General features: G+C 42.2%; 1 protein-coding gene across 1 annotated transcript; it reads right to left on the bottom strand.

Annotated features, from left to right (window-relative positions):
- Positions 1 to 7494: 7494 nt before the first annotated feature.
- CUNH12orf54 (chromosome unknown C12orf54 homolog) lies at positions 7495 to 19550 on the bottom strand. The gene is made up of 7 exons (XM_012441239.2): positions 19528 to 19550; positions 16738 to 16768; positions 16223 to 16261; positions 13561 to 13591; positions 11699 to 11725; positions 9089 to 9137; positions 7495 to 7636 (listed from the first exon to the last, which is right to left on the bottom strand). Exons 1-7 carry the CDS (start codon positions 19548 to 19550, stop codon positions 7495 to 7497), a joined length of 342 nt encoding a protein of 113 aa, XP_012296662.2.
- Between the last annotated feature and the right edge of the window lie 3403 nt (positions 19551 to 22953).

The following is a 22953-nucleotide window of genomic DNA, read 5'->3' as shown; positions in this document are numbered from 1 at the left end:
TGGTATTGTATTTTTAACTTGGAATTCAATTTTTACATTGATGATATATAGGAAAGTGATTGACTTTTGTATATTAATCTTGCATCCTGCAACCTTGCAATAATTGCTGGTTAGTTCCAGGAGTCTTTACATCAATCTTCTGGATTTTTTACATAGATGATTGCATCATCTGTGAACAAAGACAGTTTTATTTTCTCCATGTACATATATATATATATGTATATATATATATGGAGTAAGTTACACTGTAACTTACTGCATTAGGACTTCCAGAATGTTGTGGAAAAGGAGTGGTGAGAGGGCACTATGCATTTTAAATATTGCTAATCATTTCATAAATCTACAAATTTAGCTGCTTTTCTGTCTTTTCCGTAGCTTTGTCCTGTTATTTTAGCACTTTCCATAGGGCCTCACATACAGATCAGTGAATTTCCTATTCCTTTGTCTGGATATACCATATGTTTATTCACCAACATTGAATTCATGGCCAACTACACTGTAACTTTTGCCTGAATCAGGCCTATCTAACATAGGTATTTTCTTTGTAAGGCTCATCACAGGCTTCTTATATTTAGAAATACTAGACAGCACTTCAGCATTATGCTTGGGATCATTTTAAACAGTGAAATCATCAACAAAAAACATAAAAGCACAAAAAAAGTGGTACTAAATAGACTGCAAAAAACATACTTGTTTACAATATGAGAATTGAAACAAGAAGGCAGAGCTTTGTCTTGTTCAACCTCAGTTGGGAACGTGCACTTTGGGTGACTCAAATTTTTCACTACTCTCTGAATGTCTTTGAATGACCACAAAGTATCATGAGTATTGATTTTGGGGTTACAAATTAATTTTAGAAAACAGGTGATTCACAAATAAGCATTTGATATAGTGCTTAACATCATTAGTCATTAGAAAAATATACTACATACTCCAGAGTGGCTAAAAATTAAAAAGACTCACAATACCAAGTATTGATGAAGATGTGTAGTAACTGGATCTCTCATTTATTGGTAGGAATGTAAAAAATGGTATATCCGATTTGGAAAATAATTGGACAATTTCTTTTTCTTTTCTTTTCTTTTCTTTTTTTTTTTTGAGACAATCTCACTCTTGTTGCCCAGGCTGGAGTGCAATGGCATGATCTTGGCTCACTGCAACCTCTGCCTCCCAGTTCAAGTGATTCTCCTGCCTCAGCCTCCTAAGTAGCAGGGATTACAGGCATGCACCACCACACCTGACTAATTTTGTATTTTTAGTACAGACTGGGCTTCATCACATTGATCTCGAACTCCTGACCGCAAGTAATCCACCCTCCTCAGCCTCCCAAAGTTCTGGGATTACAGGTGTGAGCCACCGCGCCTGGCCTGTCAGTTTCTTACAAAGTTACCCTTGTCATGTTATCCACTGCACACCTGTGCATAAAGATCATGTCATCTTTATTTATAGTCAAAGCCTGTGGGGAAAACACCAAATATCTATTAACTCTTGAATAAAAATCTGGTGGTATATGTATATAAGGTAACACATTCAGCATTAAAAAGACATAAATCACTCAGACATGGAAGAATAAGGATGAATTGCCAAAGCATTATGTTAAGGAAAGAAGATAAGAATACCACATGCAGTATGATTTAACTTATATGAACTTCTAGAAAACACAAAACTACAGTGACCTAAATCAGATCCATGGTTGCCAAGGAGGATGGGAGGCTTGGCAGGCTGGGGACAGAGACTGATGGTGAGGGCACATGAGGGAACTTAGTTTAATGGAAATCATTCTGTATCTTGATTTTGGTGGTGCTTACATGGCTGCCTAGATTTGCCAAAGCTCATCAAATTATATGCTTAAAATGAGTTGATTTTTTTAAGTAAATTATTAAATAAAGATGTTAAAAAGATAATAAACTTTAACGTACACGGATGTAAAATGTATGACATGAATAGAAAAAACAATGGGAGTGGAAAAATAGAAGTATATTGTTTTAAGGTTTTTATATTTTACCTTATGAGATGGTATCATACTATTTGAAAGTAGAATTCAACAAGGAGATAAGTTAAAGTTATAAGTAGATAAGTTAAAAATTCATATTATAAACTGAGAAAATACTAAAAAAACCTAGAATTTGTAGTAATAATCCAGTAGTGGAAATAAAATGAAAGGCTAAAGTATATTCAGTTAGCCCAAAAGAAGGTAAGAAAACAGGCAAAAAGGAATAAATTACAAAATGGAAAAAGAGAAAATCACATGATGGTCATTTTATATCCAACTACTGACATGTACATTATACATAAGTGGTCTAAAAACTCCAACTGAAGGCAGAAATTATAGAATAAATAAAAAAGCAAGACTCAAATATAGGTTTTAAATATAAATATGATTTAAATATAAAAACACATAGATTAAAAGTAAAAGGATAGAAAAATACATATCACCCAAAGCTCTAATCATAAGTGAGAGGAGTTCTGTTAAAGGGAAAAGAGTAACAGTAGTGAGAAATGGGAGAAATGATAGCACGTATAGATGATATTGAAATAATTGGAACAACGAAAAAGAAAAAGTGATTCGGGGGAAAAAGGGGAGAATTGTGGGAGCAATGCTCTTGAGAAGGCTTGATCCTTTATGGACCTAGTGCACAAGTAAAGGACGTCCCCAGAGATAGGAGCATGGAGAGTGCATCCAGGTAGACGGGCGGGCCACCTTCACGCTTTCCTGCATATCATCTTGCCCTTCCAATGTTTAGACCTCCACTTATTTTTTCTCTTCCTTTTTTTGATATTGTGTTGTCTAGAACATTCAGAACTATGTTGAAATATAGCAATGCTATTAGAAATCAGTCTTTTAATTTAATGACACTTTCAATGTGTTACTTCTGATATACTGATTCCCTTGTCATTGTCATTGATACTTAAGGAAATAGGTGGAGAGCTACTTTTTTCAGACTTATTCTAGGCTAATCAACTTGGGATTGCAGACAGGTGAGCTAGGCAATGAGGATGTGCACCAAGGGCACACTTCCATACACACTCTAAAGCAGGAAGCCTCCCATGCCAATTCGGTCTTATCCTTAGTATTGATTTGTAAAACCCGCTCTCCTCCATTGTCCTGGCTCCTTCAAAGTCCTACTTTTCCCATGGGTCTTCTCCCCAAAAGTCCTTCATACTCTCTAGGGGCTCCATTCTTTTCCCTTAAAATTTAGGAAGTAAAACTCGTGAAGATCCTCCCCACCTCTTAGCCCAGGAATGATGGCATGGTAACAAAAGCAAATAAGTATAATTGACTAGGTGGTTGAAAAAACTCCTAAATTTTTCCTTTGCAGTGCGAATTCATCTAACTAACGTGTTTGAAGTCTCTGCTCTGATGTCTTATAGACTCTCAAACATATTTCCAAAAGTAAACTTTTGTTTTCATCTTCAAAGTCTCTTCCTCTAAGTCGTCTCAATTTCTAGTGATGTGTTGCTTCCTTTCACCCAGTTGCTCCGGTTGGTGTCCTGGATCATCCCTGATGATCCTGTGACATTAGTGCTCCCTCACTTAATGCCATTCATACTGGAGATATTGTGGCAGTTGTAATTTCTTTATCTCTATGTTCTTTAAGCTCAATGTCTGACTCACAATAGACAATATTTTCTGTGTAAATGAATGAAGTTCCTCAATATCATTTATTTATCTATTTATTTTTGAGACAGAGTCTTGCTCTGTTGCTCAGGCTGGAGTGCAATGGCATGATCTCAGCTCACTGCAACCTCGACCTCCTGGGTTCAAGCAATTCTCCTGCCTCAGCCTCCCGAGTAGCTGGGACTACAGGTGCCCACCACCAAGCCTAACTAATTTTTGTATTTTTAGTAGATATGGGGTTTCAGTATATTGGCCAGGCTGGTCTCGAACTCCTGACCTCAGGTGATCCACCTGCCTCAGCCTCCCAAAGTGCTGGGATCCACAGTGCCCAGCCTCAATATCATTTATTAATGAGCCCTTCCAATCCTTCTTGATTAGGAATTTTTGGCTATCACAGGCTGAAACATGCCTGGATCATGAATTGCATTTCTGGTCTACTAGTTACCTCTGCCTTTTAATATGATACAATATAATTTCAGTGGCTGCAACTTTGAGAAGTAAAAATTTGAAGGTAACTCCATTAATACCTTGATTTGTTTTTGGACATTTTGTCTTATGCTTCTGTAGGAATTTTGCTACCCATTTGTATAGAATATCTTGCCTAGATTTTACATTTAAGTGTTTTTACAAATGGAAAACACTGGTTGGATGAGGTGGCTCATGCCTGTAATCCCAGCACTTTGGGAGGCTGAGGCGGGCAGATTGCCTGAAGTCAGTAGTTCAAGACCAGTCTGGCCAACACATCACAAAAGTTAAAATCAAGAGAGAGACTGGGTGAAAATATTTGCCATATATAGATGGGTGTATATATACATGCACATATACACACATATATAAACCCATACATACTTATATATTCATAAGTATAAATCATGTATGCAATATTTAGAATATATAAAAGGCTTCTAAGTAAAGCACCAAGCCAGACTCCGTGTCTAATCCAACATCAAGTATTTATTTATTGGGAATTTATTGTGCCAGCCACTGTGTAAGACGCTGGAAATACAACAGTGATACAACACAGACAATAAAACAAGTAAATAAATAAACAAGGTATAAATTGTGCCAAGAGCAGGGGAGAAAATAAAGCGGCAGTGCAATAGAACAGAAGTCCTAAGCTGCTGGCCTGGGACCCAGATGTAACCTGATGACATGCTCAGCTTGCAGAGTGCTTTTTACAAAAAAATTTAGACCAACATCTAAAAATCCAGAGATTTTATATAAAACAAACATTTCTGACTTCTCTTTAAAAATTAGATTTGGGGGCCAGGTGGGGTGGGTCACACCTGTAATCCAAGCGCTTTGGGAGACTGAGGTGGGCGGGTCACGAGGTCAGGAGTTTGAGACCAGCCTGGCCAATATGGTGAAACCTCATCTCCACTAAAAATACAAAAATTAGTTGGGCATGGTGGCAGGCACCTGCAATTCCAACTACTCAGGAGGCTGAGGCAGGAGAATCACTTGAACCTGGGAGGCGGATGCTGCAGTGAGCTGAGATCATGCCACTGCACTCCAGCTTGGATGACAAGAGCAAAACTCTGATTCAAAAATAAATAAATAAAATAAAATAAAATAAAGAAATGGAAAACACTGACAATACTTTTAATACTATTGAGCTAGCATGAAAATAGAGGGCACACTTCTCTGGTTTTTGTTTTCAATATAATCCAATAATTATGGTGCTCCTTATCAGGTAATTTAATTTTTAAAGTGTTAAATAATTAAAATTTGTATTTTAACAAATGCCAAGTCAACATCTATAAGGTGAAGATTTTTAAAAAGTTACCTTTTTGCCATAATGTGTTCTGATTATTATTATTATTTTTAAGTTGTAAGGTATTATTTATTAGACACTCTATGGCAAACAGGATTTTTTTTTATTGCATTTTAGGTTTTGGGGTACATGTGAAGAACATGCAAAATTGTTGCATAGGTACACACGTGGCAGTGTGATGTGCTGCCTTCCTCCCCATCACCTATATCTGGTATTTCTCCCCATGCTGTTCAGATTATTATTTTGCTGGTGGTGTGACCAATTCCCATTGCTGGGGTTAAATCTTATATTGTATAATATTTAATATGTTATGTTTCTTTGTTCCGATTTGTTTAAAAGAAATAAAAATTCTACTTTCCCTGTCATGTAATGTGTGCATTTATATACGCAAAGATTGCCATCTTTGACAAATATCCTGAATAGTCCTTTCTTGCGGGAAATACTATTGGACTAGGAGGTCTTTTCACAGGCTGGGAGAAGAACTGTCTTTAAATGGTAGACTGCGAGATCATCCACATCACAGGATATTGGAAATGAAAGGCACCTTCAGGATTTTCTAGTAATAGCTACTTATTTTATGGGAGAGGAAACTGAGGCCCACAAAGAAGGAACAGACAAAGTCAGAGTGTGTTTATGACCTAATAGTGCAGGTTCTCCTATGCTACAGTGCTGTTCTTTGAACCAAATGCAGTATCGCACTTGGAAATTCTGTCACTACTCATTCCACAGCCCAGGAAGAACCAGGAGGGCAGGTCTTTTATGTCACATTTATTTCATCAGCTGCTTGTTTGCTGGTTTCTTTGCTTTGGTGGTTGGAATGTGCTTGGGTCTCATGTGATTGCCGTAGACCCTGGCATCTCCACTTACGGGCATCACACTCTCTTCTAGGTTCAGTGATGATGTCTGCCTCATATCTTCCCCTTTTCCAGCAACTGAAGCTGTGCTGTTGATGTCACGGTCACATGGATGGGAATAAAAGAAATTTATTCTCCTCCCTGCTAGACAATTTACTAGGCAGGTGACCCTGAGAAAAGGCAGTCCTCGTGGTGATGCTTCTACCCTTGCAACCCCTTCCCAAGACATCCGACAGGAACTAAGGTGGAGACCATATTCTCTCTGTGTACTTTCCACTTCAGCCTCTTTGCTATCCTACACTTGCTGTCCATGTCACACTAGAGGAAGGAAGCTTCCTGCCTTACAATCTGAACCCAAACTGGGTTTTGATCGAGGTTTTGTGGGTGTACATTCAGCAAAATATAATCTTAATGCTAAAATACTGAAATACTTTGTGTATTCTGATGATTTGTGGAGGAAACAGGATGAAATATTTGAAAGGGGGCTATTCAAGAAGATACAGAATCACTGTACTTAGACACAGGCAGATGAAACCCATTTTCTCCATCACCTATAACCCAGATTCTTTCTTAAAAGGAACAGCTAATGAGCCCTAGAGAAGGCCATATAGAGGGCGTGGCTAGTATAGTCTATGCCACAGGGTGAGCACCTGAGACTATCTTCTCCAGGTGAGTTTGGTGTCAGATGAGCCTATGGAGCAGGAGAGTGAAAGGGGTTGAGGAAACGGCCTGCCACTTAAACAGTGCCTTTGGGGAAGCATACTCAAGTGCTTTATGAAAGAAAACTCGGACGAGGGCGTCTATAAAGAATAGACTGTGTTTGATTCTTGATACTGAATTAAGCCCCCAAAGTAGTGTAAGTTTCTAGAGCACTTTCCAGAGGTAATGATGGGCCTCACATCCATTAGTGTGTTTTAAAACTTTCCACCTTTCCATCTCTTTATCCCACAACCGTCTGTTCCTGATTCCTGAACACTATCCTCACCTGATGCACTGTTTGGATCTTTGTCTTGATCACAGAGACCGAAAGAACCTGGCCTAGCCCTGCCTTCACTTGTCCACCTTCTCACCCCATTGCCCCTTGTACAGTTGTACCTGCTTCGTGGGGTGCTGCCCTGCCATAGATGAGGACCTATGAGACCTGGGTTCCCGACTACCACAGATGGGCAGGGTGGAGTTCAGGGGAAAAGCTGCCTGGGTAAAACACCTGGCTGAAGCAGAGATGTCCTTCTTCCTTGATTCTAGAGTTAGGGTCCAGGGTAGCAAGCTGACTGACTGGAGAACTGCGTCTTCACGTGGTAGACACGATCTCCTGATGGCTGCTCTCCAGTGCTGAACGTCAATCTTCTCAACTTTGGGGTCATGCAGGAATCTGGAAGCTTTATGCTTCTGTGCCAAATAAGAGGAAGTTGTGGACATATGAGGGAAAGATATCTTACCCTTTTAGCCCCCTCCCTGGCCTCCACTCCCCTTAGGGATCCTGTTATTACACTCCACCGAGAATGGGCGTCTCCAGCTCCAGGAGTTGCAATTTCCTGTTGGATGTATGGCTCACAGAAAAAAGTCCTTGTTGGGTGGGCTTTAGGAGATGAACCTATTGCAGCCTATGTTTTCATCAGGACAATTCCTCCTGCTTTACTCAGAGGAATAATAAAATTAATATCATATATCTGGAAGGATTTTGACCAATCAAAAGCGCTCCTCATATGCAAAGATTTATAATAGTTACATTTAGAATTTTGTAAATATGAAATCACTTTTCATGTATTCCTTCCATGGTTTCAGCACTGAGCAAGTTAAAGCATAGCAATCCATTTCTTTTTTCTTTTTCTTTCTTTCTTTTTTTTTTTTTAGCAATCCATTTCTTTAAAACGAATGGCTTTATTTCATGAGAGTCAATTTTCTGATATAGGGACAAATTCTGTTCAAACAGGAATCTAAGGAGTTCACCTTTTCCATTTACTGGTTCGGGAAAAACCATAACATGTCAAGTTTTTTTTTTTAAATACGATCTTTAAAGCTCTCCGAGGAACATAGTGCTGCTGTCTTTCTTGACTACCTAGTTCTATTACTCAGTTGCACTATTGAAAATCTTTCCTCCCAATGTCTAATTTAAATGTGTTGCAGTAGCCTGATCTTTTTCTCCTTATCTTGTTATGGAAGAGAAAGCGACATCTCCCAATATTAGGGCACTGGGGCTGAGATAGGGTCTTGCTCTGTCGCCCAGGCTGGAAGGCAGTGGCATGATTATGGTTCACTACAGTCTTGACTTCCCCAGGCTCAGATTATCCTCCCACCTCAGCCTCCAGAGTAGCTGGGGCTGCGTGTGTGCAGCACCACACCTGGCTAATTTTGTATTTTTTGTGGAGATAGATCTCACTGTGTCAAACTCCTGGGCTCAAGCAATCCAACCACCTTGGCCTCCAAACGTACTGGGATTACAGGTGTGAGCCCCCTCATGCTCAGCCTACGTCTCTGATTCTTTATTCCTTCTTTGCAGCTTTCCTTTCCAGCTGTCATTTTATGTTCTCTTGTTCCCTCAACTGAGTTAAGATAATTTCTTAAAATCTCTTATGATGAGGTTCAGGGCTGATCCTGAGATCCCAGGGATTTCTGATGGGGCTGAGGATGGAGGAGGAAGCCCAGGCTCTGTAGTTCATCACAAGTAGAGATAGTCAGGTTGGGGAGGGGGGCACTTCTTGCCCTTTTGGAAGAAATGTGTATTGGAAGCACAGGCTTCTGAAGGCTCAAGGCTCAGAGCTAGCTATATTCATGGCTAAGCACACCCATATCCAGGTGGGTGCCATCTCCCTTGGACCTTGTCAGAATAGGGACACTTACCCAGTTCTGGGTGCGGATGTCATGGGTGTCATGGAGCAATTGCTCATCCCTGAAGTGGACACAGAAAAAAGTCCTTCTGTTACAGGGGCCCAGACATGTCTCCCCAGCTGCCCAGCTCACATCCCTGGTTTGAAGTATAGCCAAGGTGGGAGGGGCCAGACTCGAAGGGACACTGAGGTCCTAACAAGCCCGACAGAGAGGCAGTTGCGGAATGTGGCGCCAGAAATCTGGCCCCCTGTAAAGCAGAGGGAATCATGGCCACTGAAGCTCTGTTCATCTAGGGCTGGGAACTGAGTGTTTCCATCCCAGGGCTCTGCTACTGGAGCAAGTCCCTGGTAGCTCACCTCTTATCTCCATTTATTTTGTATGAAAAAGGATACAATGAGACTCGAATTCTCATCTCACCCTGGATTTCACCCTCCCATCTTTCAGGAAGTGGAAAAGCAATAGTGGCAGTTAGATCCTAAATCCACATCTTTAAAAAATTATACTCTAAGTTCTGGGGTACATGTGCTGAACGTGCAGGTTTGTACATAGGTATACACATGCCATGGTGGTTTGCTGCATCCATCACCCAGTCATCTACATTAGGTATTTCTCCTAATGCTATCCCTCCTCTAGCCCCCAACCCCCAACCGGCCCCAGTGTGTCACGTTCCCCTCCCTGTGTCCATGTGTTCTCACTGTTCAACACCTACTTATGAGTGAACATGTGGTGTTTGGTTTTCTGTTATTGTATCAGTTTGCTGAGAATGATGGTTTCCAGCTTCATCCATGTCCCTCCAAAGGATATGAACGCATCCTTTTTTATGGCTGCATAGTATTCCATGGTATATATGTGCCATGTTTTCTTTATCCAGTCTATCATTGGTGGGCATTTAGGTTGGTTCCAAGTGTTTGCTATTGTCAACAGTGCCGCAATAAACATACATTTGCATGTGTCTTTATAATAGAATCTAAACCCACATTTTTATAGTCCAGGTAATCAGGCAGGAGTTCCCAGGGCTCTGCAGTGAACTATTTGGAAATCAGACTTCTAAGGATGAAGGAGAGCATTCTCCAAGTGGAGGTAAGCTTGGCCTTTTTTGACCTTTTGACAAAAGTATTTCACGAGCCTCTGGATCTCACAGTGGAGGCCATAGTTCCTTGTTCTGGAGTGGAGGTGATGGGCCAGGTTTGGGGAAAGATCAGAGGGAGTCTTCTCTGGGACTGTCTGTATTTAAAGATCTCCAAGATTTGTACTCTTAAGGAACTCAGTTTTGCGGCAGGGCTGAAAAAGCATAGAGTGGTTCCAGTGCCAGAGAGATCCCAAGAGAAGTCAGTATCTCCTTCAGATTTCCTCCTCTCCCTGACTCTTATATCCACAGCTGAAGGCTCCTTACCCCTTCCATGAGCTACAAAAATCCTTGAATTCAATCTTATTTACTTCTGACTTTGGAGGCTCTCTCTTTGGGCTCAGTCATATATATCCTTGATAATCAGTGGGACTTGAGAGCCAGGAGCTTTGGCACCATACAGGAGTCTGTGAGAGATACAGAATTTCAGAATTCAAGCCTACCCCAGACCTGCTGAATAAGAATTTGCTTTTTAACAAGGTACCCAGGTGATCTGTATACACACAAAAGTTTGAAAAGCCCCAACTTAAAGGTTCTTTCTTGGACGAGTGATGGAAGGAGTTCCAGATATGTCTTTTCTGCTGTAATTCTAGGCTCCTAGGTATTTTGAGTATTTTCTTGAAATGCTAGAATTAGCATCTGGGCGTTTGAAAACTGTAACCTGACCACCCTGAATAATCACTCCACTCCAGCCTCCCTGCCACTCCATCCCTGTGCCAGCCTTGGAAAGCTGTTCCCCTTTTCTGTGCTTGCTGTCTTTACTGTCAAGAACCATATCTAGCCGAGAGCTGAGAGTGCTCTCAGGCCCTCAACAGCCATTCCCAGGGAGAAAAAGATTCTTCCATCCCTGTCCACGTGCTGTAGACTGAATGCCTATGTCCCCTCCAAATTCATATACTGAAACCTAATCCCCAAAGCAATGATATTAAGGTGTGGGGCCTTTGGGAGGTAATTTGATTATGAGGGCAGAGTCCTTATGAATGAGATTAGTGTCTGTATGAAAGAGAACCTGGAGAATTCCTTTACTCCTTCCTCCATAAGAGGACACAGTGAAAAATTGGCTCTCTGTTAACTGGGAAGCAGGGGCTCAACAGACACCAAATCTGCTGGCACCTTGATCTTGGAGATCCCAACCTCTAGAACTGTGAGGAGTGTTATAAACTACCCAGTCTGTGGTATTCTGTTCTAGCAGCCTGAACAGACTCAGACACGAGGTAATTGAGCTGGACAGAGGAGAGACTTACATTGCTTATGAAATGAACGCTTTAGGAAGGCCAATTCCCAGCTTGGTTGAAGCAGGGAGGGGGAGAAAAAAGGAGAACCTGAACTCGGGCTGTAAGCTAAATGGAAGATCCTAGGGTGAGACTTTGGGATGAACTCCATATCTCACTTCTTATCTCCGTTTTTTTTGGTATGGAAAATGAACACAATGAGACTTGAATTCCAAATCCTCTCCCTTGTTTCCTTACCCAAACCTTGGAATGGTGCTCTTTTACCTCGAATCCGAGCATCTTCCTGCAGCTGAAAAATAATGAGAACACAGAAACAGATGGTGGGGGCTGGTCTCCTGCGGACCTGCAGTGTCCTCGCTATAGACTTGGTCAAATGCAGGGATGTCTGTTTGGGAAAATATGGGCTTCTTGGACATGGAGCTCCCAGGATTTCTTTCTTTCTTTTCTTGAGATGGAGTCTCACTCTGTCATCTAGGCTTGAGTGCAGTGGCGTGATCTTGGCTCACTGCAACCTCCACCTCCCAGGTTCAAGGGACTCTCCTGCCTCAGCCTCCCCAGTAGCTGGGATTACAGGTATGTGCTAGCATACAGGGCTAATTTTTGTATTTTTAGTAGCGATGGGGTTTCACCAGGTTTCATCTGGCTACCTTGGTCTCTCAAAGTGCTGGGATTGCTACCCAGGTACTTTGGCCATTATGCCCAGCCAAAATCTCAAGGTTTCTGAAAGCACAATTTGTATTGTTTTTGTATCTCACACTTCATATAGCATATGCTCAATAAATGTCTTTTGAATAATGAATGCATAAATAAATGGGAGCAAGCTGTGTCTCTTTAGGGGTGGGAGACACACAATTCATCACTTACAGTCATAACTATTCACACCAAGACCTCACATCTTTATTCTTTCTGACCCTCCTGCTATGTCTTTTCTGGGCCTTTTTACACTCCCCATTGAGTCTCCAGTGCTTCTCTGTAGAGAAGCTTTAAGTATGTGTAAAGGATCTTTTAAAAATTCCTTCTTGGCTGTGTGCAGTGGCTCACGTTTAATTCCAGCACTTTGGGAGCCTGAGGTGGGTGGATCACCTGAGAACAGGAGTTCGAAACCAGCCTGACCAATATGGTGAAATGCCATCTCTACTAAAAATGCAAAAATTAGCTGGGAGTGGTGACACATGCCTATAATCCCAGTTACTCAGGAGGCTGAGGCAGGAGAATCACTTGAACTCAGGAGGTGGAGGTTGTGGTGAGCCAAGATTGTGCTACTGCACTCTAGACTGGACGACAGAACAAGACTCTGTCTAAAAAAAAATAAATCCTTCTTAGGAAGGGCATAGTGCCTCATGCCTATAATCTCAGCACTTTGGGAGGCCGAGGCTGGCAGATGGCTTGAGTCCAGGAATTTGAGGCCACCCTGGGCAACATGGCGAAACCCCTTCTCTACAAAAAATACAAAAATTTAGCTGGGTGTGGTGGACCCAGCTACTTGGGAATCTGAGGGATGAGATTCGCTTGAACTTGGGAGCCAGAGGTTGCAGTGAGCTGAGATCACATCACTGCACTCCAGCCTGGGCACAGAGTGAGACCCTGTCTCAAAGAGAGAGAGAGAGAGAGAGAGAGAGAGAGAGAGACAGAGAGACAGAGAGACAGAGAGAGAAACAGAGAGAGAAAGAGAGAGACACCGAAATCTATAGAAGGAGAGCAGAGGAAGAGGTTTTATTTCTATTTACCCAAGAAGGTTAGCCCTGGTCTCTAATTCGCACTTCCCTGTGGTTAACAGACATACTCAACCAGTAAGGCAGTTTACTGTATCACTAGGGGATTCTCCCCAACTCAGTCACTTATCAGCATTTCATACAACCACAAAGAGTGTCTTTGCTGAGAGAAGTTCTAGCAGATACGATTTCCTGTCTATATTATCACATTTCCTCAAGGGGACTGTTAGCCATCTTCTTGCCTTAGCTGCCTAGACTGACAAGTCAGTGGTACTCTTTAAGGGAGAAATCACTAGAAAAATAAATAAAGCTGAAACCTTGGTCAGAGGCAACATCTCAGTAGGGTAAGAAAAAATGGGATCAAGGCACATGATGGGGCTGGGGAACTCAGAGAGTCAAAATCTAGTCTCATCTCCTTTTGTATATTCTTAAAAGCTGTCAGCACCTGACAGAAGACAAAGATAAATTAATATAGATGATCACTTTATTACAGAGGGATTTAGTGACCTAGTCTCTTAGCCACTAGGCTGTAGAATGTAGATGCCAAGAGACTGTGGCTTTGTAGCTCTAGCAATAACTCCTCATTGACGTCCACTCTACAGAAGTAGAGGGGGCCGCCGTTTCTCCATATGGTAAATGGGCAAACTACAGCAAAGCATTTAAAGAGGACTGGGCTGTGCATGGAATGTATAATGAAACCTACTGTTATATTTCTTTTCTGTCTAATTCGTTCTTATTCTGAAGCTTAGTATAGGTATTAAAATCAACAGGTATTTGCATTTAGGTTATAATGCACTGGATGTTGGGGCTGTGGAACAGCTGAAACTCTTGTGCATCGTTGGAGGGAGTGTAAAATCATGTGCTCACTTTGGAAAAAGTCCTGGCACTTTCTTTTTTTTTTTCTTTTTCTTTTTTGGCTGTAAGTTTATTCAATGCAAAAGCATCCTCTCTAGTTTTCCTGAGGTGGCTGACCATGTGCCCCAAATCTGCCTCTGCATTCAGCTGCTGACCCAGCCCCAGCGTCAGCTCTCTTGTCGCCACCAGGGGGCACAGCACTCTGACTGTAGGTGTCTCTGTCGGCTTCCCCTCTTGTGAGTCTTGCAGGTCGCTCACCCTCCAGACCTTTAGGCCAAGGCCTGCCAGTCTCTGGATGGCTGTGGCGTAGAGTGGCAGGCAATCTCTGGGGGCAGATGAAGGTAATCACGGAGATACTGGATACCCTCCTTGATAAGGTACCAGTAGAAATGTCTCCAGGCAAACTGTTCCTTCACATAGCCTCGGAACTTGAGAGACGGCATGGCCTTCATGACTGCCAGCTTGTCTGCCAGCTCCTGGTGTTAGCCATCTGGACATCCTTCCTGGCCACCAGGACTCCCTCTTTAAAAAGGAGTTCATAAATGGCAATCCAGTTCTTCTTAGGCATCAACATCTGGGTGGCTGTAGGGTCTGGGGCTGCGGCTGAGGCTGGGGCTGGGGTTGGCAGTTCCTTCCCTCCCTTCCTTCTTTCCTTCCTTCCTTCCCTCCCTCCCTCCCTCCTTCCTTCCTTCCCCTCTATCTCTTTCTTTCTCTCTCTCTTTCTCTCTCTCTCTCTTTCTCTCTCTCCCTCCCTCTTCCTTCCTTCCTTTCTTTTTTTCCTTCCTTTCTTTCTTCTTTTCTTTTCTTTCATCTCGCTCTGTCACCAGGCTGGAGTGCAGTGGCATGATCTTGGTTCACTGCAACTTCCGCCTCCCGGGTTCAGGTGATTCTCCTGCCTCAGCCTCCCGAGTAGCTGAGACTACAGGTGTATGCCACCACGCTCAGCTAATTTTTACATTTTCAGTAGAGATGGGGTTTCACCATGTTGGTCAGGATGGTCTCAATCTCCTGACCTCGTGATCCGTCCTCCTCAGCTATCCACCTACTGTACTACCTAGCTGTGTATGGATCCAGTGACTGTTGGAACTGTGGCTTTTCTTCCTTGGGAGAAAGTGAGAGAACTTTAAGATAGATGTATCTTGTTTGGTGGAAATATAGTGTATGTAGATATTCAGGAGTTTCAGTTTGTGTATAAGGGTACATACGGAAGATGAATGAATGGTCAAAGGGGTAGAGTGTGCTCATGATCAATTTGTTGCCTCTCAATGATCAATTCATTTCCCTTTGTTCACCCTTTCTTGTAAGTATCTGATTATTCACTTGTTCTCAACAGGGTGGTCTTCTGACCCTTACACAAACAACTTACTCTTTAGCTAATACAACAATTGTAAGAATATGAAATAGTTATGATACTGTATAGCATTATAATTAAGATTATTTCCTTATGTAAAGAGTCATTGAATATCACAGAGAATAAAACATGTTGGACACATTATTCATTTTATATAATATTGTACAGTGGGGGCTGACACAAGAGGCTCTGGAGAATTTTCCTCATTTTTAATCAGAAAGTCATGGTCATTGATTTAATTAACAGTCTTTTCCTGCTCAGTTTCCTACATTATACATTCAAAAGTGATCAATTATCTTTTAATTCTCATCTCTGTTCAAGGCTTTACAAGCGACTAATATAGTAAGATTGGGATGTTGAAGTAGCTGGTATTTGTGTGAAAGTCTCTTAGAAACTCCAAGAAAATGTCTGTGTTCTAGGAAAGTTCACTACAGTTTGCTGTGGCTACCTTGTGGGCATTACTAGCTTCTGCACACCTGTACCCTTCAACTATAAAGTGAAACCTGGCATTTTAATGCTTCTGAATTGAAACTGACATTTTCATGTTTGTGAATGGCCAAACCTGTGCTTTCAAGTCCATGGCAGTCACTGAGAACTGGGGATTAAACCCCCTTAAAACAAACAGGACCTGTGACAGCTTCAAACAAGTGGGTGTCAAGAAGGGGTGCTGACATGCACAGACACGAGGAGCTCTGAGGATATGAGACGGTATCCTCAGAACAACAGAACAAGGTGGGAGGGAGCATGTTGATCCTTCACCATCAACCAATAAACTGCTCAAGGAAAAAGAAAGAAATGTGCTCCTTCCCAAAGCCCTCCCCAGCCTCCCACCTCTCGCCATGCTGTCAAAAATGATTCCTCTGTACTAACCTGGTCCCACAGGGTTTCAGTGATGGTTACCTGTCTTTCCTGTAGAAATAAGGAACAAATGTTGGAAACAATATCCCAACTCTCCCAGAATCTGAAGTGACACATTATGAAACTGGTGGAAGACAAGATATTTCTTGGAATTGAGCTGGACACCCCAAATCACCCCATTTCTCAGGCAGCCAAAAGTTTCCTGCAGCCCTGCTGAGTCATTTTCATCCCAGACGTCCTGCTTTGCTCTGGATCTAGCTAGTGGGTGACAGGTACAAGCAGACACATCTGTGTACCACCGTGTCAATGTCTGTTCAGCCTGCTCGCCCCTGGAGTCGTCTGGTGGCATAGTGGCACTGGAGATGTTACCTGGTTTGGTAGACAATGACCCACCCCACCAGCCAGTCAGAGCACTCCGTCCCTTGTTTTTTTGTTTTTTTGGCCTCCTGTCTACAACCTCTTTTCCTCCCCTCTCCCTAGGAATTAGGAGCCCCAGAGGATCCAGAGAATTTGGATACCTTACCCACCTGTGGTCTCATTGTCTCTTCTATGGATGTGCTGGAAAGAAAGAATGAAATACAACTGATGAGGAGCAGAGAACATGGGCTAAAGGCTTCTCCTAACTCTATTCTATCACTCCTACCAGGAATTCTTGAAGTTTCTGTACTAAAAATCCAGGAAGGATAGCCAGGGTCCTGCCTCTCATATCCCTTATGGGAGGTATAGGGAGAGGTGGGACCCTTGCCTCATCTTCCAAGTATCTTGACTGTTGTGGAAGCCCTTTGAGAACTCTAAACCATAGAACAATGGAAGTGAAGGCGATGGTCACTGTCATTAAGCCTTGTCATTCTCCTGCCTGCCTAATTTACGTCCACTCTCCACCCTTCAGCCCACCTAACCTGTCAGGCTTCCCAGGTTCCTCTTTGGAAAGTACACTCAGTTAGCAAACTGCTTCCCCAAAGGTGTTCTTTTCCTTCATGACTGATGATGGGGTGAAAATGGGGATGAGAGGCTGAGGAAGAAGTTGAAAGATTTTGCTTATTCTTGGCAGCACAACTGAAGCTCTTATTCCTAAATACCGCCTAATTCCTAAATCAGTACAAAGTCACCTGGGAGGGGGCGTATACAGACAGACAGGTAACTGGAAGGAGGAAGAAGGGTGAAAGCGAGTGGAACCCGGGCAACCAGTCTGCTCGCCTATGCTCATGGATCCTGAGCAAACTCAGCCTCATCTCCTGGCCACGTGCAGACTTGACTAGGTCAAAGGAAGCCAGGACATAGGTAATGAACTAGAGGAAGGAAGGGTAGGTTAATTACCTTCTAGAATTGTTTCAGGAGCTCTGGGGAAGAAACCTGAAAAGGGATTTTAAAAAAGGGGGAAAATGCGATAGAGGGAAAATGTTTCAGAAACCAATGATCCTTACATCTCTGGCCTGGAGTTCCTGTAGTACAGCTCCTGTCATAAAAAAAAAAAAAATAAGCTTTTTCTAAACAGGGGTAGGGAGGCCAATGATCACAGCGAGCCTGGGGACCCAGAATAGAGTGAAAACTGGGCCCTAGATGACACTGAAGTTCAAGACCAGCTTGGGCAACATAGTGAGACCTCGTCTCTATAAAACAAAACAAAACAAAACAAAACAACCCAACAACAACCAAACCAAACAACAACAATGACAGCAGCAGCGAAGGCCCAGCCAGGTGTGGTGGCAGGCTCTTGTAGTTCTAGCTTACTCAGGAGGCTGAGGCAGGAGGACTGTTTGAGCCTAGGAGTTTGAGGCTGCTGTGAGCTATGATTGCACTATTATACTCCAGTCTGGGCAACAGAGAAAGTCCCTGTCACTAAAATAAATAAATAAATAAATAAATAAATAAATAAATAAATAAATAAAAAGACATTAAGGCTAACAGATTTCTAACTGAGAGGAGACTCTTGATGAACATTGATAGCATGGGGAAATCTTGGGAGCCACCATATCGGATGGCTCAGGGACACAATTCTGCCAGTTGGAGTGCTAGTTCTCCATAGAACCTGGCAGAGCTATTACTCCCTGCAAATCCAGGCCATGCCCCTAATTCTGAAAACATCCTTTTAATTGATTTATTGATATGTAATAATTGGACATATTTATGAGGTACATGTGATAGTTTGATAATGCATATAATATGTAATGATCAAATCAAGAGTATTTAGGATATACATCATGTCAAACATTGATGGGTTCTTTGTGCTAGAAACATTTCAGCTCTTCTCATCCAACTATTTTGAAATACATAATGAATTGTTGTTAATTATAGTCACCCTACTGTGCTACCAAACCCCCTCCCTAAGCCTGTTTCCTCACCTATCAAACAAGAGGAGTAATCTTTCTCTCAAGGATTTGGGGAATGATCACATGAAAGCCTTTGTAACTGTTAAGTTTTTCTTCAGGCGTTATTGTTATTGTGTGTTATTTCTATGTCCTGTCCACTTCCACCATCAAAAAGCATCTGTTCATCAGCAGAAAAGCCAGGGCTCTGGTGTGTTTTATATGCTTCCACATATAGAAGTCTAGGAGACTCCAATATCTACTCAGTATTTTCTCCTCAAGGTCCTGCAGCTGTCTGGAGGAGAATTCATACTCTTAGATAGAGCAGACTCCCAAAGTCCCCCAGATTCAGGCTTCTCAGTTCCTTACTGGTTCTCAGGCTTGAGGCCCAGGTAACCATTCTGAGCACTTTCATAAGATAGGCAGCTTAGAAATTTGGAAGACATTTTTCACTTTCTCTTCCCAAATTTCTACAAACTCTTATCTCAAGACATCTGCTGCAAGTCAAAGGCTCCAGCCAACTTCTGATTCCTTTATAAAGCTTTTCTGACCCATAAGTTCACAGTAAACCCTCCTTTTTTTCTGACTTTATGGATACCCTCACCTGGGTCTCATATTTAGCCTCAAGCAGCAGATTCTAATCCTCTTTTCCACACTAGGTCAAGAGAAGCTTGATTTTTGATGGTTGGCCTTGATTCACACTATAGAGGACATAAAGGACTTAGGGAAAGTCAATCCTGGAATAAACAAATGTCTCTAGCTTGTATACCCCACCAACTCCTAGAGGAATTGCAATTGATGCCTACTTTCTGAATTAGAATGGCAAAGATTTGCTATTGTCTCTTTCATTGAGGAGATGGAGAAGAGGGAGGAGACATGAAAGTCCCCATCTTATCCAGCAAGGAAGGAAGTGAAGCCAAAGGAAGAGCGATGGAGACAGGAGGCCCTGGTTCTTCCCCCATGTAATATAGCAGTCTAAGGATGCTTGAGGGTCATCATTAGCCCCATTACCTTCTCTGCTGCTTGGAGGTCATTTCTGCCTTTTGTTGTTGATCCTACCAGGGATGCTGTGCCATTTGTTCTCAGACAGAAACCAAGGACTCTGGAGCTGAAGATGGAGATAGCTCCAGGCCCTGGGGAGTCATAAATGAATCTGGGGAGAAGGCAGGCACATGGTGAGAAGAAAAGAGCTTATTCACTGGAGAACTGCCAGGACAGATGTCTCAGCAGTTAATGAAACATCTGTGTTTTGAATGGGTGAGTGTGCTTGTGCATGTGTGTGTGTACGCACATGCATATATGTGCATGTATGTGTGTACATATGTGTAAAGAAAGATGAGGGTAAGAGGAAGGAAGCATTTGCTCCCGGAAAAATCTTCCTATAGTCGTTGTCAGTAACAACAGAAATTGCAGTGAGAAAGTTGGTGAAAAATAACAGTTGTCTGAGACTGCGGATGGGGCGCTGGCCAAAGGATCTTTGAGTTTGGGGTGAACTCGGTGGCAAGGACAGCAAATAGTGTAGAGTGAATGCAAGATTGGCAAATACCCTACCTGCTCCTGCCTCAGTCAGAATTTTCATGGTTAACTAAGGATAGAGTTTCAGGATGCAGGGCCGTCAGCTCTAGCCTTCAAGTGCTTTGTAGAGAAGGAGGGCTCATAGGCAGTGACCTAGACAGGAGACAGATCCTCCTTTGATAAGTTTCCCTCCCACTCTTCCCACTCCCACCCTTCTTGACCTCCAAGCCACCGTCAAGAACCAGGCCAGTTATGCCTAGGAACTTACCTTACTTGTTCCCCAAATCACACTTTGCCCCACTCCTTCCCCGCTAGACTTTTTCCTCTTTGAGCCCCATCTTACAACAGCCTCCTGTTCCCATATCAACCTTGCCTTTTTCAACGCTTTGTGACTTCAGCTGTGACCTCATAAAGGTGGGACAACTTGCTCTGCCTCCCAGCCACACTCTAGGCTCCATTCAATCCAAATAATAATGGTAAAATGGAGGAATAATGTTGTGGGATTTTAATTTTAATTTCTGGCAATTTTTGCTTCTTCATTGCCTTCTACCCATTGCATTAGAAATCCATTGATTCTGAGAGATGATAGGAATGAGGCCAGAAGAATCCAGTTTTTACTTTGAATTTCAAAATCAGGTCTGAGAAATCTGGCTTTCAATTTCAAGAGCTATGGGACCTGGAAGGTTCTATCTCAGGTCCTGTCTGCCTAGACATGCTATACCACAATTCCCACTTCATCATGACCTCCCCATGCAGGCGCAGTGCCCTCTCTGAGGCTGCTCCTCCAGGGGCCTAGTTTCAAGGGAGAAGCTGGCCCTTGGTTCCTTCTGTTCTTAGATGTAGTTGATTTTTAGATCCCACAAATAAGTGAGAACATACAATGTTTGTCTTTTTGTGCCTGGCTTATTTCACTTAACATAATAATCTCCAGTGCCATCCGTGTTGTTGCAAATGGCTGGATCTCATTGTTTTTATGGCTGAATAGTACTCCATTGTGTATTTATACCACAGTTTCTTTTTTTTTTTTTCAGTTTACTTTTGACAATTCCATTTTTTTTCCTTTTTTTATTGTACTTTAGGTTCTGGGGTACATGTGCAGATCATGCAGGATTGTTGCATAGGTACACACATGGCAATGTGGTTTGCTGCCTCCATCCCCTCGCCACCTACATCTGGCGTTTCTCCCCATGTTATCCCTCCCTGACCTCCCCCCCCCACTATCTCTCCCTTGGCATCCTCCAACAGACCCCAGTGTATGATGCTCCCCTCACTGTGTCCTTGTGTTCTCATTGTTCAACACCTGCCTATGAGTGAGAACATGCGCTGTTTGATTTTCTGTTCTTGTATCAGTTTGCTGAGAATAATGGTTTCCAGATTCATCCATGTCTGTACAAAGGACACGAACTCATAAATTTTTATGGCTGCATAGTATTCCGTGGTGTATATGTGCCACATTTTCCCTGTCCAGTCTATCATCGATGGGCATTTGGGTTGGTTCCAGGTCTTTGCTATTGTAAACAGTGCCACTATGAACATATATGTGCATGTGTCTTTATAATAGAATGATTTATAATCGTTTGGGTATATACCCAGTAATGAGATTGCTGGGTCAAATGGAATTTCTATTTCTAGGTCCTTGAGGAAGCACCACACTGTCTTCCACAATGGTTGAACTAGTTTACACTCCCACCAATAGTGTAAACAGTGTAAAAGTGTTCCTATTTCTCCACATCCTCTCCAGCATCTGTTGTCTCCAGATATTTTAATGATCGCCATTCTAACAGGTGCGAGGTGGTATCTCAATGTGGTTTTGATTTGCATTTCTCTAATAATCAGTGATGATGAGCATTTTTTCATATGTTTGTTGGCCTCATACATGTCTTCTTTTGAAAAGTGTCTGTTCATATACTTCTCCCAATTTTGCATGGGTTTGTTTGTTTTTTTCTTGTAAATCTGTTTTAGTTCTTTGTAGATTCTGGATATTAGCTCTTTGTCAGATGGGTAGATTGCAAAAATTTTTTTCCCATTCTGTTGGTTGCTGGTTCACTCTAATGATTGTTTCTTTTGCTGTACAGAAGCTCTGAAATTTAATTAGGTCCCATTTGTCTATTTTGGCTTTTGTTGCCAATGCTTTTGTTGTTTCAGTTGTGAAGTCCTTGCCTATGCTTCTGTCCTGAATGGTTTTGCCTAGGTTTTCTTCTAGGGTTTTTATGATGTTAGGTCTTATGTTTAAGTCTTTAATCCATCTGGAGTTAATTTTAGTGTAAGGTGTCAGGAAGGGGTCCAGTTTCTGCTTACTGTACACTGCTAGCCAGTTTTCCCAACACCATTTATTAAGCAGGGAATCCTTTCCCCATTGCTTGTTTTTGTCAGGTTTGTCAAAGATCAAATGGCTGTAGATGTGTGGTGTGTCCTTCATGGCCTCTGTTCTGTTCCATTGGTCTATATCTCTGTTTTGGTACCAGTACCATGCTGTTTTGATTACTGTAGCCTTGTAGTATAGTTTGAAGTCAGGTAGCATGATGCTTCCAGCTTTGTTCTTTTTGCTTAGGATTGTCTTGGCTATGTGGACTCTCTTTTGGTTCCATTTGAAGTTTAAGGTGGTTTTTTCAGGTTCTGTGAAGAAGGTAGCTTGATGGGGGTAGCGCTGAATCTATAAATTGCTTTGGGCAATATGGCCATTTTTCAAGATATTGATTCTTCCTAACCATGAGCATGGAATGTTTCTCCATCTGTTTTTGTTCTCTCTTATTTCCTTGAGCAGTGGTTTGTAGTTCTCCTTGAAGAGGTCCTTTACATCCTTTGTTAGTTGTATTCCTGGGTATTTTATTCTCTTTGTAGCAATTGTGAATGGGAGTTCGCTCATGATTTGGCTCTCTGTTAGTCTGTTATTAGTGTATAGAAATGCATGTGATTTCTGCA

The sequence above is a fragment of the Aotus nancymaae genome, unplaced genomic scaffold (assembly GCF_030222135.1).
Source record: "Aotus nancymaae isolate 86718 unplaced genomic scaffold, 86718_ANA_hifiasm-v0.15.2.pri h1tg000016l, whole genome shotgun sequence".
In the NCBI taxonomy this organism is placed as follows: domain Eukaryota; kingdom Metazoa; phylum Chordata; class Mammalia; order Primates; family Aotidae; genus Aotus; species Aotus nancymaae.
This window is presented reverse-complemented; position numbering and strand designations above follow the sequence as displayed.

Coding starts and splice junctions, on each gene's coding strand:
- CUNH12orf54 (XM_012441239.2), bottom strand. CDS start 19,550: ATGACCTCCAAGCAGCAGAGAAG. Junction 16,262..16,737: donor AAGAGACAATGAGACCACAG/GTGGGTAAGGTA, acceptor TTATTTCTACAG/GAAAGACAGGTAACCATCAC. Junction 13,592..16,222: donor CTGAAACCCTGTGGGACCAG/GTTAGTACAGAG, acceptor GTCTTCTGTCAG/GTGCTGACAGCTTTTAAGAA.